General features: G+C 37.6%; 1 protein-coding gene across 3 annotated transcripts; it reads left to right on the top strand.

Moving 5' to 3' along the window:
• The first annotated feature begins 138 nt into the window (after positions 1–138).
• Positions 139–17484, top strand: FH (fumarate hydratase). Of its 3 annotated transcripts, XM_026077538.1 has the most exons (11): positions 562–4138; positions 4907–5056; positions 5883–6017; positions 6808–6918; positions 8294–8470; positions 9458–9640; positions 10569–10734; positions 12630–12833; positions 14153–14280; positions 15815–15968; positions 17287–17484. In XM_026077538.1, the coding sequence occupies exons 3-11, from the start codon at positions 5979–5981 to the stop codon at positions 17427–17429; spliced, it is 1305 nt and encodes a 434-aa protein (XP_025933323.1). In that variant the 5' UTR covers positions 562–4138; positions 4907–5056; positions 5883–5978; the 3' UTR covers positions 17430–17484. The 3 variants fall into 3 exon arrangements, with proteins under 3 accessions (XP_025933322.1, XP_025933323.1, XP_025933324.1); XM_026077537.1 differs by lacking the exons at positions 562–4138; positions 4907–5056 and adding an exon at positions 139–292; XM_026077539.1 differs by lacking the exon at positions 562–4138 and having other exon boundaries at positions 4198–5056.
• Positions 17485–19014: the final 1530 nt, after the last annotated feature.

The following is a 19014-nucleotide window of genomic DNA, read 5'->3' as shown; positions in this document are numbered from 1 at the left end:
CGGAGCCCGGCGCTGCGGCCCGTCCGCGCCCCCGCCGCAGGTGATTGGCGCGGGGCAGCGCCGCTGTGGCGATCGCTCTCCCTTCCCGCCTGACGCTTGTCCGGGGCGGGGCCGCTCTCCGTGCCCGCCCCACGGCCGGCCCCCGGCGCTGCGGCCCTGAGCCGTCACTATGCACCTCTCACTCCGCTATCTCCGCCGCCTCGGCTGCGCCGCGGGGCTGCTCGCGCGCCAGACCCCCCCGCCGCGCGCCGCCGCCACCACCCTCTGGGGCGCCCTGCCGCGCTCCGCCATGGTGAGCACCCGGGGACGGGGGGAGGGAGGGAGCGGTGACCTCTAACTGCCGCGGCCACCCGCGCCCGCCCTGGCTCCTCCTCTTGCGCCTGCCAGCGCTCGCGACCCTCCTTGCACAGCCGGGGCTCTGCCCTCCGCCGGCGCGCGCTGCTGCGGTAACGGCAGCCGCTGCCAGAGCCGCGGGGGGGAGCGGGGCGGCTATTTCCCTCTCCCGCCGGGAGGCTGCGGGCCCCCGGCCACGCTTCCGAAGCCCACCTCAGCCCTCCTCCCCCTCCCGTAGTGCTGGCGCCTCCAGACTCTCAAGTTATTCGCTTAGCCTGGCTGCTGTCTGTAACAGGCAGCTTCCCAGGTCACGAGATTTATGCTGTGCGCAGCGCCGTTAAAGTTACCTGAGCTGGGCTGGAGAGGTGAGGGAGGAGGTAGGGTCAGGTGAGGCAGCGAGGAAGAAATTATTGCAGGCGCTGCTGTGAGAGGGTTTTGGCGTTCAGCAGCTTCTTCCATAAAATCTTTGGGCCCTTTCTTCGGGCTGTCGAGGTATAAATAGGAGAAAGCTGTATCCCCACACAAATGGGGGTATCTGGTAAATCTTTTGCTTGAAAACTAGGGAGGTTGCTCTAACTGCATCTGAGAACTTTCTGAGGCCTTTAAWTAACAGGTATCCTAAGCTTTTGTTCAAGTATAGTCAGTTAACTGTCAGGCAAAAGCATGAGTGGGACTCATTTATTGTGCATGATTCAACATAAAAATAAAAATGCTGTTCAAATAAGGAACTGTGAATCTCAGTGTTAACAGTTAGGATATTGCATGAGCTGTAATAGAAGTTCACTCCTAAAAACAAGAGGTAACTGATGACTGTCAAAAGAATTCCATCAGAAAGCAAGATGTTTAGGATACAATATTTTTATTAAAAATAACTAGAATATTAGTTCCTGATCTGTAATATTACTTATAGTGCAGAAAATAGTGTAAAAAAACAAACTTCCAAGTTAATGAATAAGCTGTATGATGAATGAAATGCACTTATATGAGAAAACTGGTGTCAAAACAGATATGTAACTCATAAACCATTGGCCTGTCAGATGACTCCTTTTTTAAAATTTTCCGTTGCCATATCATTTAAGAAAAATAGATCATGGTTTTCACTTACTTGCTGAAGACCTGGTGTTTATGAGGGCTGCAAACTTACGTGAAACGTGTTCTTTGCCAGTCTCAAATGTAACTTATCCTGTAAATAGGTATTCATGATGTAGTTAATTGCTTGTGTTTAAATAACTGCAGAATTTATAGCAAAATGTTCCTCAGTGAATTTCAAGCTTAAAAAGCCCCTGCATTTTAGACAGGAAAACTTTTTTTGGTGGCCTTTTGGAAAGGAAAGCATACAATATACTAACCAGTACTTAATTGTAAATAAATCACTTTGTGATGTTTGCAGAGACTTTTCAGCAGCAAAAGTTGTCTTTTTGAACACTTTATAGGTAGACAGAGCCTAACCTGCATGTTGTCCTGCAATATGACTATTGTGTTGCCTTAACTTGGTGCTAAATTGAACAGAATTTGAACTGAGATGTTTTAAATAAAAATGGGTTCTTTTCTTCCTCAGCTGAATGTTGTAAAATATTTGTTTCTGTTTTCTAAAGAATAAATTTCAGGATTTGTGACTTAATTGATATATAAAGGAGGCACCACACTTAAAAATGGAAAGCCCGTCCATCTGACAAAGGAGAGCAGGGACAGTGCAAATTCCATTTTCTCTTGTTTTTTAAGGATTGTCTTAGACATGCTAATGATGTTTATTTGAACTGAAATACTTCTTTCCAAAAGTTGCTGCATACAAAAATCAGAATGTAATTTTCCACAGAAAGCATTATTGCAGTACATCTGCCATTTGAATTTCTCCAGTGCACTACGGTGCAATCTGTTCCAGTGTCAAAATAGTTTCCAGCAATGAGGCAAAAGTACAGTTATGTTTACTTAAACTACATCAGCTTTGGACTATGGGTTGTTGAGTTTTTGGGGGGCACAGCACACTTGGCCTGGACTCTCCTTAAAAAAAATAAAATAAAAAAGGCATTTTTTTATAAAAGTGAGGAATAGCAGTTCTGAGCTGACCCTTACTGTGGACGTGGTGGAAACCAAATGAACATAGGAATTTGCCTTAGCTTGTCACTAGGTTTCCTTTTGGTTTCTTCTGTGGTCCAGTGGAATGGGACTAGGTGGTTAACACAGTTGTGCTTCTGTTGCACCATTGCACACAAGGTAACCCGATTCCCTAGGTCTCAAAGTGACTGCGAAACCCACCCTAGATAAGGGAACTGGGACCTTCAGCTGGTGCCACCCAGGAGGGTGAATTCCATCTAGGGAGTTGGGAAGCATATTTTTCACACAAAAATGTGCTGAATTCTGCAGACTGCAGTCAGTCATGCAGAATTCTTTAAGATACTTGCATTGCTTTGTGTGGTACCACTTGCACTTATGCAAACAGTAAGTTAACTCAAATTAATGCTTTGGTGGATATCTGAAAACTAGTGTTCCATATATTCTTTGTATAGGTTTGTGTGATCTTATTTGCGTCATTTTTTGCCTTCATTTAAGACAACTGATAATTGCTGTTGCTTCTTGGGTACTAAAATTAAAATACTGATAGGTAAAGAAAATTATTTTAGTTATTTAGGTGTGTATGGAAAAAATCACTTTCATTTTTTTTCTAATGTTACATGTTGCTTGATTAATCAGGAAATGACACATAGCTTAAAGCAGCTCACCCCCTTACTTCATTTGAAAATCTTTGTGAATCTGTGTGATATGGGATTGGCTAGGGAACATACAATATGATTTTGTTGTTAAAAGTACTTTAACAAATGTACCAGAAGTACTGATCTGAGTTCCTATTTATTTTTGTTTCACTGTTGTTGACTTTGGAATTATATAAGCTTGAGGAATCAGTTGTGCAACTACTAGATTTTTGCTAAAAGGTTATAGCTAGTTAAACATTTTATGTTGTTTGAGCATGGCTACTTTTGATGATTGAACCAGTGACTATATCAGGAGTTGGGCTTGGAAGTGAATTGGTTCTGCTTATCTCGTTCTAGAGAAAGTTTGATATTTGTCTGCTTTTACAAGGTGTCCAGATTTCAAAAACAGGGATTTCAGAAATCATGCGTCAGAGATATCTACTGTTAGAATACCAATATATGCATGTGTACAGTAGGTAAGATCCACAAAAATCCAAATAAAACATTTTTGATTTTAAGATACTAGATAAATGTTGACTATGTTTTGTTTCTTTGATAGCATGTCAATGAATGATAAGTGATTAAAATAGGATAAAGAAGATCAAAGAACATAGGAATGGCATATTGGTCCACAGCAAGCTTAGTATTCTTGTGTGGTCAGTGTCTGTGGAAGAGCATCAGYCCAAATGCAAGCTGCGGGGAGGGGGGCAGCAATGCAAGAGCTAACCCCACTCTTTGTGGGCTGGGCTGCAGTGTCTTCTGGGTCATGTCCACCACCTGCTCTGCAAGAGCTAGCACCTTCAGCAAGCGGGGCTGGTGTCTGCAGTATGTGACTGCTGGAGTTCTTGATGGCAGACCTTCTACATCTAGCTCGGAAAGTGTCTTAGGACAACAAAAAGACTGAACCACCCGACCACTGTCAGCTTGCCATCTGCAATGATGAGGACCTAGACAGGCTGCTGGAGAAAGTCACTGTTGCTCGAGAAGGGGGTTCTGCTGAATATCTAGCTGTACTCCTGTCTGAGAAAACTGAGAGCCATAAAGCAAAGAACAAGTAAAACTGACCATGAAAAGAGAGGAACATTCTGACTTCAGAAGTCGCCACCTAGGGAAGAGTAAGAACTGTGCAAGCATATATGATGCTTTCCTCTTATACTGACCCAGAATCCCTGCTTTCACATCAGGGGATTCCTGTGGTTTGTCTGTGTAATAACCCGTCATAGCTCTTTCTTCTGAGTGCTTATCTGGTCTTCCTTGAACTCATATAAACTTATTGCATCTGCAACATCCTTTGGCAAGGAGTTTCATCAGTCTGCTACTTGTTGTGTGAAGAGCTGCTTCCTTTTGCTTGCTTTGAACCTGACTCCTACTAGCCTAATTTTATGGCTCCTATTTCTTGTATTGGAAGAGACAGTGGGCGGTCAATACCTATCTCCATTCTGCTCATGATTTTATTGACCTCAATTTTCCCTCAATCCCCAAGTTGTCCCCTTTTCTGGACTAAAGAGTCACTCTTCCTAAGGAAGCTGTTCCATACCTCTGATTGTCCTTATTGCCTTTCTTTGAATCATTTCCCATAATATAATTTTTGAGATGAGAGTACCAGATCTGCACAAAGAATTCAACATGTAGGTGAGCCATGGTGGCACAGCAGTGTTTCTTCTTTTATTCTCTACTCCTTTCCTGATAGTTCCTAACATTTAATTTGCTTCTTTCACTGCACTGGCTTGATGTTTTCATAGAGCTACCCTGAGGTCTCACCCCCAAGGGTAATGGTTATGTCAGAGCCAATCGTACGTGTGTATATCCTGTCTATGAAGCTAGGATCATCTTATTCTATGTATGATTAAGAATTAAAAAAAGGTTTCTTCCCCTCCCTGAAGACTGTGCAAGAAGGTAACCTCCTCTTTTGGAGAAGGATGAGCATCTTCCTCACAGAAAATTGGGACTTTGCTGACCCAGGCATGGGAGAGGAAGAGTAAATTGCCCTTACTTGCTTCCTATCTAGTCCCATAATCCTTGTGGAGTTGCATGTGAGTGTGATAACATCACTGTAAATGAATGAGTTGTTTCAAAAAAAATTAAAAATTTACTCTTTGGTTGGTGGTTGTCACCTAAATTTAATTTACTTCTGGCTGTGTTGGATAATAATGCATGTTAGGTGTGTATGTGTTGAATATTGCACAAAATATACCAAGATACTGTTCCCTCATGTTGCACAGCTACTTTGGTTAGAGTAACTGTGTTCCTGATTTATTGGGCTTAAGATGAGAATTTGTTGTTAGTAACTTGGTACTGAATTAGTTAGTTGCCACCTTCCAGTATTTTTGTTCTGTTCCATGTGCAATATTAATTTCAAGTAGGGAACTTGTTACATGTATGTTGCCTAGGCAGATACCACCTGAATTTTTTCCATGCTAAGTTTGGTGTAAGTCTGGTTTTAACAGTACAGCCATTCTGTAAATTGTAAGGTGAAATAGTAATTTATTGATCAGAAAGGGAGGGACTCCCCTTCAAAAGAAACTGAGTCTTTTATCACGATAAGTGTTTCATTAGAAGTGTTTAATGCAGTGGGCAGCAGAAGTCAGCCTTGCAGTGCTGCCTGTTACCTGTGAACAAGCGAGTCTGGTAGGTTACATACCAACCATGTTAGTAGTTGGGACTCTTTTAGTGAGACAAGTACTCAAAATTAGAAAAGTGCTTAAACTTTGAAGATAGAATTAGAAAAATACTTATGGCTAATACTTATCTTTGATATCATTTCTCCTCTTCTTGTGTATTTTTCCTTAGCTGTATCTGCTTTCAAAAAGGTTGTTCCGTTTACTAGTGTTTGAAATGTGTTTTCTTCCTTTTCCATAGTCCAGTCAAGAATCTTTTAGGATAGAATATGATACCTTCGGTGAACTGAAGGTCCCAAGTGACAAATATTATGGTGCCCAGACTGTGAGATCGACAATGAACTTCAAGATAGGAGGTGTTTCAGAAAGGATGCCAGTAAGTAATTTCAGTCTGTGCTCATTTATTTTCTTTAAGTTTGTGGATGTCAGAGTGAATACTTTTTTCTTAGTCTTTTGCTGGGAATATCAGCAACTTTGAATTGTAATTAAAGCTAGAATCTCCATGACAAGATATCTGTCTGTGGTAGAAATCATTTTAATTTATTTCATTTAAATAAATTGAACATTGCTTTTGAATAATTATTTTATTGTGTTGCTTAATTTTTTATAATACCAGATGAATAGAAACCTATGGCTTTCATTTTTCTGAAGACCAAAGACTGTGAATGGAATAGTTTGTAGTCTGAGTTATGTATTTACTATGATGTGATGCTTGTTTCTGAAGATGTTTTGCATACCATAAGTTAATGTGAAGTTACTTTTTTACTTGCAGCTGTGCTTGTAGCAGTAGTATACAGACAATTTGTCATGCACTGTTTTTGCATATACTGAAATGCAACACAGTTTGCCTTCAAAAGGCTATTTTAGAAAGGCTACCAGTTTTTCTTTTCTGTCCATTTTATCACATATAAACTGTTTTGATACAGATAGCATACAGATAGCATGAAAGGATGAGCTATATACTGCTTTCTGTACTGTTTGGATAAATATTAATTATAATGGCAGCACAGTCAATGTGACCTCAATTGCTTTTTGGATTGCTTGATGGATTTGGATTGCTGGATTAAGGTTAAGAAAGTTTAGTTTAGAACCAGATCTGAGTAATGGGTTTCTAAAATTTCCTTAGAGAAAATTTTTACATGTTTAAACTTTCTCTTGTGTCTCAGATTCAAGTCATAAGGGCTTTTGGCATCTTGAAGAGAGCAGCTGCTGAAGTAAATCAGGATTATGGTCTTGAACCAAAGATTGCAAATGCTATCATAAAGGCAGCAGATGAGGTAGGAACAAACTATTCAACATACTGGACCTTTCATGGTATTTTTGGTAGCTTTTCATAGGAAGATTGTTTGGGGGCTGGGGGAAGACTTCTTGCATTTCTCAAATTGGTAGAGCAAGGTCTTCATAGTTAGTAAACTTTGTTTTTGAGGCTGACAAATCTTTTACCTAATAATATTTTACTTCTTATGTTTTTAGAAATGATTGAATGTTCTAATACATTTTGATACTTACATTTCTTAAAATAATGTAGTTTTTCCCCTCCGTTAATACTATGCATTACTTGCAAAGTGTTTGTGGGATGACTCTTATCAGATGAACAATACAAAAAACCTAGGAGAGGAATAGAATATTGCTGAATTCAGTGCTAATATGAAATCTGACAAGCCACGAAAAGCCTTTTCCTTTCTAGAGGTCTGCATCATTGTAATGTGAAGACTATCTGAAATCTGAAAAGTTCTGTGTTATTGGTCTAAATCCCCTTCAGATTTAAGTTTACTGCTATAACTGTGCTTGTTTAGTATCACTTTTATGGCTAGACAGGACATGATGTGAAACATGGAGGCATCTCTTCTTTCTCAGGATAACTGCCACGGGATTGTGAATGACCGTTATCTGAGGTAGTGCCAGGTGTGCCTGCTTAGTGTAAATCAACCGATCTATTTAGCCTGAAGCATTTTTTTACAGTTCTGAATAGCTTCAAAATATTTCAGTGCTTTCAGAAGCCGCATCCTCTTTCCACCAGCTGTAGCACCATGAGTCCCAAGCCCCAAGACTTTTGGAGGGCTCCAGCATATATGGCTAGTCACTTCTTGTGGTTTCTAGGGCTCTCCTAGTTAGAAGTGTATCAGGAATCCTGGTGGCTGAAAGCCATTTAGCTTTTCAGCTTTTTAGCCCTATTCATTATCTCTGAAAGTTGTCCTGCTTTCAGAATGCCCCTGCAGTGATAACCCTTCCCTTAACTCCAAAGAATCAAGTTTATCTTGGAAGTGGGAGTTTTGCTCCTGTATAAGATGGAAAATTCACAATTCAGTGTTTCCTGAAAAGCATAATTCCAGGATGACTGTCATGTATCCTTAAGATCTGGAGATAGTTATTTAGCCTTAGAGTCATGACAAGAGATCCGTTGCTTTTTAGAACATGAAATTAAATGATATCTTCCTCTGTTTTAGAATTCAGTATCTTCTAAAAGCATAACAAAAGCATAACATCAAACTCTCTTCTTAACTTTCTAGTATAAATCCACAAAGATTATATGTTGATTTTCCAATATAATTGAGAACATTATTTGAAATAGAGCTAAAAATTTGTAATTTTAAGCTTGTTGATTTTCTTCATCCTGGTAGAACAAATCCTCTCTCTCTTTTTCCATTATAGGTAGCTGCAGGAAAATTAAATGATCACTTTCCATTGGTGGTGTGGCAGACTGGGTCTGGAACTCAGACCAATATGAATGTCAATGAAGTCATCAGCAATAGAGCCATTGAGATAATGGGAGGCCAATTGGGGAGCAAAAAGCCAGTACATCCGAATGATCATGTTAACAAAAGTCAGGTCATTATATTCTCAAACATTATTTACTGTTAACATTATATATATTTTTTAATTGTGATTCTTCAGGGTTCTTTTATATTGACTGTTTAGATAGAAATATATATAAAAAAAAGGGGGGAGTTTTGTGAGATTTGTGTACAGCTTTGGCAACTGAATTTTTCAGGTTTGTATTTTTTCAGATTAAATGAACTTTAAAGTGTTGGTGAGTGACTGTGCTTTTTAAGTTAAAAACTTTGAACTCATTCATGACAGATGAATTCACATGGGATATGGGTGAAAGTGGAGTTGGCCTGCTGGCAACCACTTCTGCTGCAGACAGCTATAAAGAAGTCAAATATAGGTCCAGTTTCTAAAGGTTGAGTAGGTATAGTTGTTATCTCCATAATATGTTACATAAAGCATGTAGAAAAAATAGTAAAGTGGCTAAATTCCTGTAATTGAAAAATGAAATATACTTCTCTTTCCCCTCCCCCCCCAAGGATTTGGTAGACAGTTTTATTTTTGTTGTACTTCACTCAATATTTTCTTTAGATTAGCTAAAGTTTAAGCCACTGAGTTGGTTATATCCCTTTCTGATCCTTTGTGGTGGGTCGATATTCTGAAAACTACTGAATTATTATTACCAAAGCAATATGTTGGCATTCTAGTCATCTACAATTTCTTTAAAACCCTCCATCCATTTGTTATCTCTGTCTCTCATAACTACTATAGCAATTCTTTTTATTTTTAATTTTGTTGTGAACTATCTAGTTAATTTTSCATGAGTATAGTTAGAAAAAGTTGATTTTATCATTAAGGTGCTGGATTTGAACTTGAAAGATTTTTATTCATTCTGCAGATTGACTTTTGGAACACTCCTAAGTTGCTTACTCTGTGCTTCATTTCTTCTTGTTTATAAGATAAAAAGAATAAAGCCATACATGTAGATCTTACAGCAACAAATGGTGAGAAAAGCCTGTAAATAAATTTCCTTAACTTCCTTCGTAGAGCTCGAATGACACGTTCCCAACAGCCATGCATATTGCTGCTGCCCAGGAGGTTAATGAGGTGTTGTTACCTGGACTAAAGAAGCTACAGAATGCACTTGAAGCAAAATCCAAAGACTTTTCCCACATCATAAAAATAGGGCGCACTCATACACAGGATGCTGTTCCACTTACACTTGGACAGGTAAAAAAAAAAAAATCTTTTTCATTTGTTTGGAATGTTCTTGTAAATTTAATGGATGAAATTAATTTTTACTGAGGCAAACTCAAGGAGATCTAAAATTAAGTTCATAGTTTAAGACAAATTAGAGGAAACCAGCTGAATATCAGTCATAGTATTTTCATTTTCATTGGTGTTTGCAGAATTCTGTGCTCTAAGAACGGCATCACAAATTTCCTTAAATTTTTGCAAGAATTTTTTACTGCTGAAAGTAGTAAGATATAAATGATTTTTAAATGATTTTCCTTTACCAAATAACACAACATGATACATGATATTTCTATTGCAGTGACGTCAGAAGGAATAAGGTACAGCTAGTTTGTATTCTGTAAGCATATATAAATGAGGTTTTGCCAACACACAAAACTACTAATTGTTTTGAACCAATGTAATTATACTACTAAAAATTTTCATATCAATTCTTGGTTATCATATGTTCATAAATGTCTTGTATTACATTAGCTTGGTAAAAAATCAGCTTAAACTGAACTGATTAAAAATGCATGTAAAATCTGTTTATTTCAAGAATGTACAAGTGAGCTTTTTACTAACCAAATTAAGGTGACCAAAACTCAGGATCCATTTCTCTAATTGTACCTTGAGAATATGTTAATTTATTCTGAGAGCTGATATACCTTTGATTCAGGTTCTACAAATTACACAACTCAGATAAAAGGCAGGAGAGAGGTGCAGTGTTTGTACTTTTTTATATGCAAGTTGTTGTTATGTGTAATTGATCTTCATGTGTGAGCAGTCTTTTAATACAAGATTTATCATTTGTGAGAAGTTCATTATCTTCAGATTTTTAAATAAGAGCCTCATCATGTTAAAAATTTCAGATAATTCCAGATGCTTATTCTTGTTTGTCATCTTTGTTTCTTTTCTTTCAAAGGAATTTAGTGGTTATGTGCAACAAATTAAATATGGTGTGGCTAGGATTGAGTCAACCATGCCAAGAGTCTATCAGCTGGCAGCAGGTGGGACTGCAGTTGGTACAGGATTAAATACAAGAATTGGCTTTGCTGAGAAGGTTGCTGCTAAAGTGGCTGAACTGACAGGTGAGGCATGATAAATTTAAGTTATCAATAAAGCAGTATATGTAGTACATGCACTCAAATTCAAACTAAAACTTTCAGTTGCCATTGAAATACATAAAGCTTCCTAAATTGTCTTTATGTTTTAACAGGAAACTTTCTGTGAGTGCAGTGTTTTATATGCCTTATGCATAGGATTTTTCATGTAATGTATTTTTCTAATTGTACTCAGTGCAGTGAAAATGACTGAAATTATCATGCTTTTCTGAATAAGGTTTATTGGAGATGGATACTGTTTCACACTTCTATTATTAACCCAGCCATAGTGCTTCCATGTTGATCTCTGYTCCTCCTTTCTTAATCTGGAGTGACTTGGCACTAAAGAGGAAGAAAAAACAGCCAAAAATACTATTTTCTTCATGTGAAAGAGTAGTTAACTGTCTAATTTTTGATGTTGTCTTTATAGATCTAAAACTAATTTACAGAGCTATCGAGTTTTTTTGATCTGCAAACCAGTTAGAATTGCTTTGTCTTGTGTAGCAATATCAGCTTTAAAAATGCATGAAAAATGAATGTGTCTGTCTTTCACTTAAGCAGTTTCATGTTTTACAGGAAATTCTTCAGCAGTATTTTTGTTCTAATGGATATATGTTATTCACTGTCTAGTAGAGGACCAAGATTTTCTTGTACCCTGACAGGGAAGAAATAACATGTGATAAACAACAGCTGCCAAAAAGTTATCAACTGCAGTGCAGGGCTCTTTTTGGTGCTTGAAGAAAGCACCTTGTTTTTAGGAAGTTCTCCCATCTTACACTTGTGGGGTGTTACATATGTGCAGGCTGTATGAATTTAAAACAGGGCAGATTGTTGAAACTTCACATGTTCTTATATGGGAAGTTCGTTGTCAAAGGCAAACTGAAGCAGTGGAAGGTTTGGAATGGTATCTGCAAGTGAGAAGGCGACTATGAGATGCAGAAGTCCATGCAAATGGGGAGAGAGTCAGTGTTTGGCAGGAACTGTAAAACATGGTAGAAATTCTCTTGTTCCTCTAGAAAAGGGGGTTAAGCTACCCATCTGTTATTTGAACTGACAATATTCTAAGCTCAGACCAGTTTTGTGTGGCGGAAGTCCAGTTCACAGTCAGCATCCCTGCACATATGCTTAGTGATGTCCATTACCAATATCTGATGTTGACAGTGTGCTCAGAAACACCTGTTGATACTTCTCTTCCAGGGCAAAGCCCTGAAAAAATTGTTTTTTTACTATGGAACTTAGCCTCGTATCTTAGCCTCCAATTGAGGTATACATAGCTGTTGCTTTTGTTGCTCTTATGCTCCTGCTGTTGGCAGCAATTTCAGGCATCCTCCTAAGTCTGAATCAGCTTTCATGTTCCTTTCCAAGGCCAATACTTAGAATTTGGATGTGTCTTTTTTTCTTTAGGTAACTGTTTCCGTTGTGATTACTTCTTATTTACCCTAATATCTGCACTGCTATGCAAAAATCTTCATCTCCATAACTGAGAGAAAGCATCATTGAAATTAAGAGTCTAAAGAATCTATCCTGCTATTATGGGAGAAATTCGTAAGTTAGGGCTAAATTTTAAGAAATTCTTGACATTCACAAAGTATTGTGGTACAAAGCAACACTTAGGATGCAACACATACTGTGAAAGCTTGAAGTTCATTATAGGTAGATGCTCAATTTTTATATTCTTCTGTATTTTAGTGACTTTTACTGTCTTTGTAAACAATTGAATCTGTTTAAGAAATGTGTTTGTGAGGAAAGGTCTGGAGAAGACAGAGATGAACTTAAAGTATTATTAGTATAATTTTATATTAAGCAAATCACGTGTTTGATTATCTGGTTTATGTCTGCAAGGTAATACCTCACAGTTTTAATATTTCCTACCCTCCCTGTAGGTTTGCCTTTTGTCACTGCTCCAAATAAGTTTGAAGCCCTTGCAGCTCATGATGCTCTAGTTGAACTCAGTGGTGCTATGAACACAGTGGCATGTAGTCTGATGAAAATAGCTAATGATATTCGTTTCCTGGGTTCTGGACCACGCTCTGGACTAGGGGAACTCATCCTGCCTGAAAATGAACCAGGAAGCAGTATCATGCCAGGTAACATACGGGGAAAAAAATGCCTTTCTTTTGTGTTGGACCAGTATCTGTTAACAAGTATTTACTAAATACCCAGCACAAATTTCAGTGAGAAGTCCGTGATTCAATACTTCTGTCAGTTTTTATCTTCTGTCCTATTTTACCAGAATTTGTGTTCATAAAAATATTTGCCTTCGCAGCTGCATGTTGGAAAGTGTGTGCAGGGGATTAATATCTGTACATGTATAATATAACTTTATTAATGCAAGCATACTTCTCAAAACTTTTTTTTTTGAACTGCAAGATCTCTAAAATTTTTATGTAAAGACTTTTCTGAAACAGGCTTTAAATGATCTAGCCTCTGAATCGTATTCATTATTTGAGCTGAATAAAGGATGATTGTTTTGGCAATGCTGTGGTTTAAATTGACTTCTGTCTTTACCTCCTGGCCTGATTAATGTTATGCACTCACATTTTCCCTTCTGCAATGATCCCGGTTTATGGGAGGACAAGAAAGGAAGRAATAATATTATTAATCGTTCCTTCCCCCTTTCCTGAAAAATATGTGTATATGAATACTGTACGTCTGAATTTGTGCGAATCATGTCCTTTTATAAATTATAAAAGAAACAGGCTGTGTGCATATCTGGCTTTAAAAAAGCAGATACTGAATGTTCTTACTAGGATTATTTTCTAGAAGTGAAATCAACCAGAAAACTTTCCTGCTAGAAGGTCCCTCTAATTTTTTTTTTACTGATAAAGTAAAACGTAGTGGATCAATTTTGTTACAAAGTAATTTTAACAAATTTGTAATAATTGTCTTAAATTAACTGAGATTTAATAGTGATTTGCCAGAAATGCCTACCTACTTGAATAATGACAGATTACATTCTCTTAACTATTAAGAATTGTGGTAATTTAGAGTTGCTTTATTCATACACATTAGATTCAGCTCTCAAAGGCTTGGTAGATTGCTAAAGCAGTCTTTGATGTCGGTGTTGGGGGTGGCCTTCTTTAAAACTTTGTATTCTGCAAATATTTTTTTCCTTCCAAGAGAAGGGAATATATGCTTGAAGGTTTTGTGTTTTGCAGAGAATGGGGAATTAAATGAGAATGGTAGTTTTCTTTTACGTTTGAGAGACGTAAAAAATCCTAGCTAAGTTACTGGAAAAGTGCAGTGAATTTAATATAATTTTTGAAATTATTTCTCTTTTGTATTTCTAGATTTAGTAGATATAGATGAATGAGACATGCTACCTCTTAGAAAACATATTTTGTTGAATGTGATTTGGTAAATAAGGGACTACTGTTTTACCTTTTTCTCTGCCTTCTGCAATCAGGAAAAGTGAACCCTACACAGTGTGAAGCTGTAACCATGGTGGCAGCCCAAGTTATGGGAAACCATGTTGCTGTTACTGTAGGAGGTAGCAATGGACACTTTGAACTAAATGTTTTTAAGCCCATGATGGTAAGTTCAAACCTTTTTAAATATCTAGGACTATTGAAGTGAACATTTTTACAGATAGTCAGATAACTAGGGAAAAAAATCAGTGAGTTTATTGTTAACACAAGCATCAGAGAAGCTCATAAAAGTGAGAATAAACTTTATTCTTTTGTATATTTTGACAGAGGCCTGGCTATTTTTTTTACATGAAACTATGTTATGCAGATAAGCTTCTGTCTTAAAAATGTATCCTCATCATTAGTCTAAGGAGGTAGGAAGGCAGGATCACAATTTGAGACAAAATTTTGTCCAAAGCCGAAGAAAATTTGGTATTGTAAATAAAAGTGAGGGTTTTTTTCATTTGATATGCAGTAACTATTGTTGCTAATTTGTTTTACTGCTAAAGATCAAAGAATTGCTTACTTTTGGCAAGCGAGTTATTTATAATTATAAATGATTAGTTTGAGATTTTAGTATTTAAAATAATGTCTGCCTTCTGCAGTGTGAGGAGGATAAACCACAAACTTATCATGAGTACTCCTTCTCTGTATTTAATTACTAGATGTACATCTAGTTAACTGTTAGGTCTATCTATCTTTTTTCTTTTTTATCTTAAAACCAAGAAGAAAAAATGAACAGAGAAGAAATTGAGAAAAAGAATACAAACAAAAGCATCAAAACTGAAAGTTGTGGAGAATGGTGTATAAGATGATGGAGGGATAGCATAGAGGTTAGCATAGGAATGATATTTTAGAAAGAATGAAGTTAGCTTATGGAAAAGATCTTAATGTTAAATAGAAATAAAAAGAAATTGTGAGTGCTTGTCTTTTTGTGAGAAATACAAGGCACAAGGGAAGCAACGTGCCATGTATTATTTTTCTGCGTGGCCTATACTGACTGACTGCTGCTCTTTTGTTACACTAGTTAGAAATGATTAATTGAAATTGTTAATAAAATCAGTATTTGTCTCTTCCTTACCGGGTCTGCTTTGGATACCGGTTTTTCACCCATTTGAACAAACATCTTTAAAGTATATAGTATCTGGTTTGGACGAAAAAGAAAATCATATTGCTCAGCCAAGAGGTGTTCCTAACAGAAGGTAGACACTGATAGAAACGGACAACTATCAAACAACTGAGTGGCATGTATTGGTTTCTCTAAGTAGAGGACTAATGCCAGACAGTATCGTACTTTATATTTTTAGATGTCTTCTCTTAATTGGTACCTAGGTGAAAAAAATACCCTTGAATCAAATACCTTTATGTATTTTTACTTGCTATTTGTAAACTGTTCTGAAAAAAATGTTTATACATACTGGGGTCTTCTTTATGTAGGAGTTCTTCGGCTTTTAAAAAATTCTGTGAGAAGTATTCAAAATATGACTGGCTGGACTTAACCTGCAAAGGGAAGAGCATGTATTATTTACTGCATCCTTTTATAAAAATACGCTATCAAAGTAGCATATATTGGGAGAGGGCATTAGTTACGAACAAATATACCAGGTTATGCAAATATTAATGGCTGAATGTAATAGGTGGTATTTTTTCCTCTTTGTTAGATTAAAAATGTGTTAAACTCTGCAAGACTTCTTGGAGACGTTTGTGTTTCTTTCACTGACAATTGTGTAGTTGGAATCCAAGCCAATACAGACAGGATCAACAAACTAATGAGTGAATCACTGATGTTGGTGACAGCACTTAATCCTCATATAGGTAAGTTTAAGGCTCAGAAACTTCTCAAAACATCATATTGTAATATTTTGCAGTAATGTTCCATTAAAATATTTTGCAGTAACATTATTTTGTGTACGTTGTTTGTATTATCACAATGTTTAGGAGACCAAGTCATGGGCCAGGTCAAAACTTAATTTACTTTAACATCTCCAACTACTACTATTGATGAAAAAGATACATGCTGTTTGCAGTGGCCATTCCATTGTATTAAGAGCAGCTCTGCTGAGAAGGACCTGGGAGTGCTGGTGGACACCAAGTTAACCATGAGGCAGCAATGTGCCCTTGTGGCCAAGAAGGCCAATGGTATCCTGGGGTGCATCAGGAAGAGTGGTGCCAGCAGGTTGAGGGAGGTGATTCTCCCCCTCTACTCAACCCTGGTGAGGCCCCATCTGGAGTACTGCGTCCAGTTCTGGGCTCCCCAGTACAAGAGGGATGTGGCACTACTGGAGCAAGTCCAGCGAAGGGCTACGAAGATGATTAGGGGACTGGAGCATCTCTCTTATGAGGAAAGGCTGAGAGAGCTGGGCCTGTTTAGCCTGGAGAAGAGAAGGCTGAGAGGAGATCTTATCAATGTGTACAAGTATCTGAARGGAGGGTGTCGAGAGGATGGGACCAGACTCTTTTCAGTGGTGYCCAGTGACAGGACGCGAGGCAACGGGCACAAACTGAAACACGGACGCTTCCATCTTAACATGAGGAAATACTTTTTCACTGTGAGGGTGACAGCGCACTGGAAGAGGTTGCCCAGAGAGGTTGTGGAGTCTCCTTCTCTGGAGATATTCAAAACGCGCCTGGATGCAATCCTGTGCGATGTGCTCTAGGTGACCCTGCTTGAGCAGGGGGGTTGGACTAGATGATCTCCAGAGGTCCCTTCCAACCTCAGCCATTCTGTGATTCTGTGAAGAGTAAAATCCGATAGGGGTCAAACAGGAAATTAGGAAGAATTGTACACCCTTTGTCCTGATTTGATCTCTTTAATAATAATGAAAAATGAAAGATTACAATATGAGATATTTCAAAAGGAGAAGTCACTGAGTAGCATGTTGACTAAGGTCACATGGAACTCTTATCTCAGTGCATTACTATCAGAATAACAGAATTTGCCTTTGTTTTAAGTGAGGAGCTGGTGTAATACATTTAGTGCACATTTACTGCAAATTAAGTAACAATGTATCAATAATAGCAATACCTAGCAAATTAATTTTGAGCCAAGAGCCAAGCATCCTACTTTTTTCTCGTATCTAACAAATCTTCTAGAACTGCAAATGGCTAATTTGATCACTTTGTTTTGTTACAGGATATGATAAAGCAGCTAAAATTGCCAAAACTGCACACAAAGAAGGGACAACATTAAAAGAAGCTGCTATAAAGCTGGGATTTCTGACATCAGACCAGTTTGATCAGTGGGTGAAGCCTAAAGATATGTTAGGTCCTCAGTAACTTCTTAAATGTTCTTAACATTAAAAAAAATAAAATAAAACAAATATGTTATGCTTTTGTTTTGCTTGTCATTGCCACAGGTTTTCATGGTATTACTCTTTAATATAAGCATTATCTGTGTTGAGATCAACTGATATTTTGGGGAAGACTACTGCTATAGATACTTATATTAGAAAACAGGTACAATTTCAATATTTACATAACTTAAGGGTACCCTTTTCTAGTAGAAAAAAACTAGAAGGCAGTTTTGAAAAGGTAGTGAGCAGAATAATGTGTATATATATACAGTTATACAGTATATGCTGAGAGAGAAAACACATTTGTTTACTATAAGGAGACATATTGTCATAGCTTTATCTTATTCCATTTGAATAATTAAAACTATTGGGGCCTTTCTAGTTACTAGAAACATTTACTGAATGGAATCTTTTAGTGTGTTCAAAAGTAAAGATTAGAACTAATTTATAGATTCTCTCATAAATACTCAAAATTTTCCCCCAAAAGCTCATGCATAATGCAGTAATTTTATATTCTTCACTTTCCTGCTTCAGTGCTAAGAAACATGTTTTAAACTTGCTTTCCAAATATTTTATTTGGTTAATTGATATTTTAATTTCTGCTAGTGGCTGAATAACAGTAATTTGGGGTAATTTGGGTTTCAGCTTTCCAGTAAAGAGTTTATCAGGGAAGGAAGTTGCCCTAAGTATTGCAAGTCTGATCTAGTAGTGTGTAGTGATTTAACCAGTTACCTTTAGACTCTGAATTTTAAAAAGAAGTTGTTGACATGAACCTTCATTGAAGAGGCAGACTTTCTTGCCTTGTGTTTTTATTATTTCCACCCAAGCTATCAACATCATTTGAAGATTTGATAATATGCCAGTTTTAAATGATTGAAAGCAACTGTCCTGCCTCAGTTTAAATGAAGATATACCTGTTAACCAAGGTAAAACCATGTGGAACTTCTTATGTTAACACTTATGAAGAAATACTTCCTAAAGAAGAAAACAAGGAGCGAATGGCATGGCAAAAAGCTGTAAGGTAAGACAGTAGTAACTCTTGATCAACTTTGTGGAAAGCACCTAATCAGATGTAGTAATATTGAACTGGATAAGTAACCATCATCAGGAACAGACCTCCTAGCAATAAACTTCTATGTGACTTCTAAGCTGTGGTCAAGCTGGGGCTTGATCTGATAATGTTCCAGGAGATGAAGGACTAGTGTGTGATTGGTTTTGTTGCCCTAATGGAAGAGTAAGCACATTAGTCAGAATGACAGTTGTGCATTTCAGCCCAATCTGTTCTTCAGTTCAGAACTCCCTAAAAAGGATATTTTTTGCTAACTACCTTCCTGTGAATGTCTTCTTTATAATCAGGCATTTATTTTTTACTCTAGCTTTAAAATGGTCATGACACTTTCTGGATGCCCCCTCTCTTGTATTTGAGTACAATCAGGTAATATTGAAGGCCAGACCATGTAGTTTTTGCCTGTCATGCCAGCTCCTAAATAAGAGTTCAGTACAGTGCAAGTGATTACCTGGGGGCATCAACAAAGTTGAATCCAGCCATGCGCACAAGTCCTGAGTGT

This window comes from Apteryx rowi, unplaced genomic scaffold (genome assembly GCF_003343035.1).
Source record: "Apteryx rowi isolate R43461 unplaced genomic scaffold, aptRow1 scaffold_458, whole genome shotgun sequence".
NCBI classification, from domain to species: domain Eukaryota; kingdom Metazoa; phylum Chordata; class Aves; order Apterygiformes; family Apterygidae; genus Apteryx; species Apteryx rowi.
This window is presented reverse-complemented; position numbering and strand designations above follow the sequence as displayed.

What these genes read in the sequence shown, in the direction of transcription:
- FH (XM_026077537.1), top strand. Translation starts at nt 170, where the DNA reads ATGCACCTCTCACTCCGCTATCTCCGCCGCCTCGGCTGCGCCGCGGGG. An exon ending in TAAAGTGGCTGAACTGACAG is followed by an intron (nt 10,735 to 12,629) that starts GTGAGGCATGAT and finishes CCCTCCCTGTAG; the next exon opens with GTTTGCCTTTTGTCACTGCT. An exon ending in AGGAAGCAGTATCATGCCAG is followed by an intron (nt 12,834 to 14,152) that starts GTAACATACGGG and finishes TTCTGCAATCAG; the next exon opens with GAAAAGTGAACCCTACACAG.